General features: G+C 47.2%; 1 protein-coding gene across 1 annotated transcript in view; it reads right to left on the bottom strand.

Annotated features, from left to right (window-relative positions):
• The window catches only part of si:dkey-191g9.5 (rap1 GTPase-GDP dissociation stimulator 1-B), an 11,504-nt gene extending 5,164 nt beyond the window's left edge, over positions 1–6,340 (bottom strand). Inside the window, exons 1-5 of the mRNA XM_056609693.1 lie at positions 6,308–6,340; positions 2,868–2,972; positions 1,391–1,513; positions 766–891; positions 310–438 (exon numbers count right to left, since the gene is read on the bottom strand). Of these exons, the coding sequence (XP_056465668.1) occupies positions 310–438; positions 766–891; positions 1,391–1,513; positions 2,868–2,972; positions 6,308–6,320 (496 nt within the window). The 5' untranslated portion in view covers positions 6,321–6,340. The remainder of the gene's footprint in view (positions 1–309; positions 439–765; positions 892–1,390; positions 1,514–2,867; positions 2,973–6,307) is intronic.
• Between the last annotated feature and the right edge of the window lie 1,160 nt (positions 6,341–7,500).

Raw genomic sequence — 7,500 nt, 5'->3', positions numbered from 1 at the left:
GGTTAAGGTAGTTATGGTTATGGTACCCATGTCGATCTGGTGATGGTAGTTAAGGTTAAGGTAGTTAAGGTTAAGGTAGGTATGGTTATGGTAGTTATGGTTATGGTACCCATATCGACCTGGTGAAGGTAGTTAAGTTACTTAAGGTTAAGGTAGGTATGGTTAAGGTAGTTATGTTTATGGTACCCATGTCGACCTGATGAAGGTGGTTAAGGTTAATGTAGTTAAGGTTAAGGTAATTAAGGTTATGGTAGTTAAGGTAGTTACCCATGTGGGCCAGGTTAAGGTAGTTAAGGTTAAGTTATTTACCCATGTCGGCCAGGTTGCAGAGGGCCAGCAGACACACGTTGACCAGCGGGTCGTTCTCGGGGTACTGCTGCATGATGGACACCAGGAGGGGGATCACCCCGGTCTGGACCAGGTGCTCCTGCTGGGCGGCTGGGGGAGGGGGGGGGGGGGGGGGGGGGGGGGGGGGGGGGAGAGTACAGATATTTGAGCATCCTTTGGAAGGATTCCACTAACAATCACCAGGTTAACCCCCCCTTATAAGCCAGACTAAGGGTCCCTTAAGCACCAGACTAAGTGTCCCCTTAAGAACCGGCCAAAGTGACTAAGTGTCCCCTTAAAACTCAGACTAAGGGTCCCCTTAAGCACCAGACTAAGTGTCCCCTTAAGAACCGGCCAAAGTGACTAAGTGTCCCCTTAAACCTCAGACTAAGTGTCCCCTTAAAGCTCAGACTAAGCCCCAGACCCTTTCCCCCTCACCATTGTCGAAGCAGATCCTGCCGATGGCCCTCCCGGTGTTCAGCAGCATCTCCTGCTCCTTACTCTGCAGGTGGGGAACCAGCGCCCCCACCAGGCCGGCCTGGATACACTGCTCCCTGACACTGGCTGCACACACACACACACACACACACACAGACACACACACACACACACACACAGACACACAGATACACACATAGACGCACACGCACATTCACACACAGACACACATATACACGCACAAGCACACAGACACACACACACACACAGACACACACACACACATAGTCACTCGACGCAGATACACACACACACACACACAGACACACACATCATAGGCAAACCCACAAAAATGCACATGAGCACGCACACCCACATGCACACAGAGACACACGCACAAAGTCGCACACACGCCAAGAAACACATGTAAATATCAAGGTAAAATCTCCCCGAAATATCACAGTGAATCTAACCATTAACATCACTGGTCCAGAACTGGTTTTCTCCACTGAAATATTACATCAATGGTCAGAGTGATCCAGGGAAACAAGAGGAGACAGCAGAACTCCTATGAGGCCGTCCTCTCTAGGGTCAGTAAACAATCTCAACCCCCACAGTGGCTCACCTTCCCGGGCCACCTCCGCCACCACCAGCGCCACCTGTTGGCTGAGCTGGTTGTTGTTCCTCAGGGCCTGGGCCAGCGTGGGCAGGATCCCACTCTTAGCGATGTCCACCGCAGCATCCTTCTCTGTGGACGCACACACACACACACACACACACACGCACGCACCACGCACCACGCACACACACACATACACATGCATGCGCACAGACACACACAAACACACACAGACAGACACCCACACACGCTATATGAAATATAACTCAATGTAATGCATTGAGCCCAGACCAGCTGAAAACACACAAACATTTTGTGGGTGCATGCACAACTTGTGTACCTGTGCTTCAATGTGTGTACCTGCTCCATAAGAAGTGTGTGTGTGTGTGTGTGTGGTGTGGTGTGTGTGTGTGTGTGTGTGTGTGTGTGTGTGTGTGTTTTGGGGGAATTCATCCAATAATTACATTCACACGTTCATTGTGTCTATAGTTTAGGAACGCAGACCAGCTGTGATGGAGAGGTGACTGCTGCTGACAGTAGCTCTACAGACAGGGTTCACCCGTCAGACACGTGACAGACGACCCTTCAGACACCTGCGTTCCGCTCATCATGGACCCCTGCCCCCCAGTGCCCCCCCCCCCTATCGCTATGATGTGGTGGAGCAGCATGTTGCTATGGCAACCGCCTCCCCAACGCCCATCACACACACACGCACGTCCAAACACGCACGCATACACGCACATACACGCACACACACACGCACTCACACACGCACACACGCACACACAGAGAATCCAATTGGCTGTAGCAGGTGTGGAAGGAGAGAGTGACTGGCAGGTCGAGGGTAAAATGATTGATCGTTAGATGGACGTGAAGTCTGTCTTCCGGTCTGGGTAATGTCTGTCTGTCCATTGGGTGTAAAAGTAAAGTTGTTTATGTACGTAGGAGTGCACCTTGGTCACTTTGTTATAAAGTAATTGCATGTAATTTGTCGATCTCTTGGCAAATAGGGATGAGAGAGAGAGAGAGAGAGAGAGAGAGAGAGAGAGAGAGAGAGAGAGAGAGAGAGAGAGAGAGAGAGAGAGAGAGAGAGAGAGAGAGCGCGACAGAAAGAATGAGTATGTCTACAGGGACACAGAGGAATGTACCATACATCTGTGTGTGATTGTGTATTGGTGTGTTTGTGTTGGTGTGTGCATGCATACTCTTGTCCAGCAGGGAGCTAAGGTGTGTGTGTGTGTTTGGCTGGGTGGGTCTGAGTGTGTGTTTGTCCATGCGTGTATCTGTGTATCTGTGTGTGCGTGTGTGTGCGTGTGTATGTGTGTGTGTGTGTTTGTGTGTATGTGTGTGTATGTGTGTCCGTTATTTTTTTGTGTGTGTGTGTGTGTGTGTGTGTGTGTGTGTGTGTGTGTGTGTGTGTGTGTGTGTGTGTGTGTGTGTGTGTGTGTGTGTGTGTGGTTTGTGTGTGTGTGTGTGGTCTTACTCTTCTCCAGCAGGCTGCTCAGCAGGATTTCCAGATGAGGTCTCAGCTCCTCCTCAATCACCTCCGTACTCACACTGATGGCCTTCAGCGCCTCACACAGAGCCTCTGCGCACACACACACACACACACACACACACACACACACACACACACACACACACACACACACACACACACACACACAAACACACACACACACACACACACACACACACACAACCAAACACACGCACACACAGAAACACACACAAGCACACACACACACACACACACACACACACACACACACACACACACACACACACACACACACACACACACACACACACACACACACACACAGTAAATGATGATTAGTGAAGTCTTATTTTGAGGTTACACATTGTGTCAACGGTTGACAAACATTGGCCATACAACAGGACACATTGTGTTATGTCTCAGAGGGATCCAGTGACGTTGACATTAAACATGCTCCAGTTCCAGTGGCTTCAACGCCCCTCATTCAGGTCTCTACATTGAGAGAACATACCTCTATACATCTATCTGCTTCTATCTATATTCATCTATGTTCTTCACATGTATGCTATCTACATGTCGATAACCAACCCCCGGCCCTCTGAGCGCCGGGCAGTGCAGCCCCTCCACGCGGCTAATTACACAGTGCAGGCATAAACATGCTATAAGCAGCCCGCGGATGTCCTCCACAGGCAGGCTAGTTAGCGTGTAGCTCTGACATGCCTGCCAGAAAACACAAACGCACACACAAACACACACACACCCTACAGATCAGGACAAAAGGGCAGAGCCACAAGCTAACATCTCGTACAGGCTCCACTACACAGAGCAATGTCTGGTGTGGAAATCAGACTGATCACAGTCGGGCCTGGATCTCTCGGTCGTCACACAGCAGGGTTTGTGTTTCTGAACACCTGCTCACCAGGAGAAGACCCATTTGAGGTACATCTGTAATGTAAAACGATGCTATTGATCACCAAGCAGGGAGAGCCAACGATGCTTTCTGTTTTAGTAATAATAATAGTTTAGTCCTAGTGGTTAGGATGTCCGACTCCTCGTCGAAAGGTTGTGGGTTTGATTCCTCGGTGTCCACAGTAGATCTCCATTAGCAAGACACCCCCTAGCCCTTACCTGCTCCTTAACCACATGGATGAAGTCGAAAACTACCGTAATACACGATCACCAATGTCAGGGGATATTGATCCCAGTGTATTGATAAGGTAAACACGTGCTGGCAGACGTCAGACAGGATCACGCACTGCCTTGACATTTGCTTTCTGCTGCATTGCATCAAAACAAAGCGAAATGAGTCCATCTTCAAACCAACTTCTACTGCTGTGCTATTGTTGTTCTACTGTTATTATAAGGTTGTTGTACCGTTAATCTACTAATATACTAATTGTTCTACTACATTAGAAAAGTATTATTCTACTGATATTGTACTGTACTCCACTATTATTCTGATATGTTATCACAAAGTTATGCTAGCAGCATGGTATAACTGTATAGTGTTACAGCTAGTATAATTGTCACCCTGGTATTACTGCGTAGTATAACAGCATAGTATAAATGTTATCCTACAGTTATTAGCAGCATAGTAAAACTTGCAACCTGAAGTAATGCTAGCTGCATATGTTCTGCTGCCAAGTGGCGTGCACACTGTGCACAAACTAAGTTATGTTATTGTCTTACTATGCAATGACCCCAACACCTAATGTTATCTTTATTAACATTGTTTTGTTAATCTACTCACACTCTATGGTTATTGTAATGTTATCTGTTGGATTCTTCCAGTGATTTCAGACCCTTGTCATGAAGCAGCAGGTGGTGTAAGGATGCTTACCGATCCAGCCTTTGCCTTTAGAGTCGTATCCCCCCCCCCCCCCCCCCCCCCACTACACCACCCCCCCCACCCCCCCAACCCATCACTAAAGCCCCCCCCAACACAACATCACCCCCACTCTATTGTACACTAGTGCTGTGTTGAGGTATAACACTACACTGTCGTGTTGATGGTGTATAACACTACACTGTTGTTGTGTTGAAGGTGTGTAACACTAAGCGGTTGTGTTTATGGTGTGTAACACTAAACTGTTGTGTTGATGGTGTATAACACTACACTGTGGATGGTGTATAACACTACAATGTGGTTGTGTTGATGATGTATGACACTACACTGTTGCTGTGTTGATGGTTTATAACACTACACTGTGTTTGTGTAGATGATGTATAACACTAAACTGTTGTTGTGTTGATGTATAACACTACACTGTGATGTTTGTTAAATAAGTTAGTTAGCTATGGCGCTAGCTATTGACTTATTAGCTAGCTGTTTGAAACTGAGCAGAGATGTGAGGCTCTGAACAGATGAATTAAGACGGATGGGTAGAGAGAGGTAAGACACCATATGAGAGAGAGAGAGAGAGAAGAATGTAATCTGTCCACTAATCCCGGTAAGTCGAATGGAAATAGATCACTACCGAGCTTACACACACCTCTCCTCAGGTGGGTCTGGCCAGGCCTTTTATTACAATACACACATTCATCTGATTAATGTCAACCTCCCGGACCATAGTGTAAGACAACATCCATAGAAGAGCACTTAGAGTGGCCTGCTTGAGCAGACCTATGAGTATTAATATTAGTACAGGTCAAGTTAAAATAAAATAAACACACATTCAACATTACAATCGGGAATATCTGTTATATATTATAATGTAGCATAGCTTTACATATTGAACGGTTATCCCGTATCAGAGATCATGATGGATCTGATGCTCACAACAAGGGCCGAATACATGCCCGCTACATGCACATTACATGCACACTACATTCATACTATACATGCCCACTAAACACACTACATGCACACTACAGGCACCTGACCACATGCACAACAACATACACACATGCACACTACATGCACACTACATTAACACTACATGATCATGTAGCATTCATGTAGTTTACATGTAGTGTGCATGTAGTATTTGAATACTAGTCTACATGCACACTAAATGTATACTACATGAATACTACATGCATACTACATGCATGCTACATTCATACTACATGTATGCTACATGCATACTAAATTCATACTACATCATAGGCCTACTACAGGCAAACATATTCAATATGCATCTCTTATTCAGGACAGCGTCCCACTCCCGGCTGAAGCATCTCTTCCGGGGCGTCTATCTTTCCGTTCTGTGTCCTGACATGAGAATCACGGGGATCTGACCATCGCCGCTACACGCTAAGCAATGACAGCTGCGCACACGCACGCTCACGCACACACTCGTTATACGGATCATAATAAACGCTACATTACGACAGGTCCCTAACCGCTCCGTGTGTGTGTGGATGCATTTGTGTCATCTGTCGGATGTGGGGTGTGTGGTGCGGGATGTGATGCTACTCACCGGAGTCTGCCATGGCCACTCGCTCTCTCTCCTCTCTCCCCGGCGATCTGACGGCTCTGGTTGGAGTGTGTGCGTGGGTGTACACCCTCCCTTCAGGACCAGGCGTACCCCCCCCCCCCCCCCCCCCCCCCCCCTCTCTCTCTCTCTCTCTCTCTCTCTCTCTCTCTCTCTCTCTCTCTCTCTCTCTCTCTCTCTCTCTCTCTCTCTCTCTCTCTCTCTCTCTCTCATCCGACGGAATGTGTCGACGTTGGTAAAAATAAAGGTTATTATGGGAGTCTGGTCGCTTTCACTAGAAAATGTATTCATACAAATGTAATATTGACTGTGTAGCCCTAGGTATACTATATGGCACTTTCTCTCTCACGCACACACGCGCACGCGCGCACGCACGCACGCACGCACGCACGCACACACACACACACACACACACACACACACACACACACACACACACACACACACACACACACACACACACACACACACACACACACACACACACACACACACACACACAATTGAGTATTATGTCTGGCCGGTCCTAATACGCTCCAAATCCTAAATCTTTTCGAAGCTCATCAGGTGATATCATATCAGCTCCATACACAGACCTGCCGTTCCTCGCCGTTATCAACTTGAGTTAAATACCAAGGCGACGAGTGAACAGCTTTCACTCATTCTATTTCTGGGTTCATTTTTCTTGTGTAAATATTGCGGTGGCGACACCTCACCGCTAGAGAGCGCCAAATAACCTAGAAAATAGTCGACCCCTGGAGCGTGTTTCTGCTCTTGTGTTTGTTGGACTACAGGGGGCGCTGTTTAATCACATCCGCATTGTCACATCTCCATCCAGATCATCTCGATCTTTAAAAGTAAGCCCTTGTTCTCCAAGATCCAGAAGAAGCACAGGGTTGTTTTTATTGTTCTGGTTATTCAGTGACCTCACGTCCTTATATAGCTTAAATGGCTTAAAGATGTCATATCATATTTGCGCATATTCTGTGGTTAGAACAGAGCTCTAGACACAATACCTCCTTGACTTTGTAGATAATAGGTGTGGGATGAGCCTCTTTCATTCGTGAACACTATTAGTTGAACTCCTATGAGGTCCTGACCAAGATGTTTGGAGACACTGGTTCCACCTAAACCCAGAGGTCAGAGGGCATGTGTTGATACATGAGTCACTGGTTGTG

The sequence above is a fragment of the Gadus chalcogrammus genome, chromosome 15 (genome assembly GCF_026213295.1).
Source record: "Gadus chalcogrammus isolate NIFS_2021 chromosome 15, NIFS_Gcha_1.0, whole genome shotgun sequence".
NCBI lineage: Eukaryota > Metazoa > Chordata > Actinopteri > Gadiformes > Gadidae > Gadus > Gadus chalcogrammus.
This window is presented reverse-complemented; position numbering and strand designations above follow the sequence as displayed.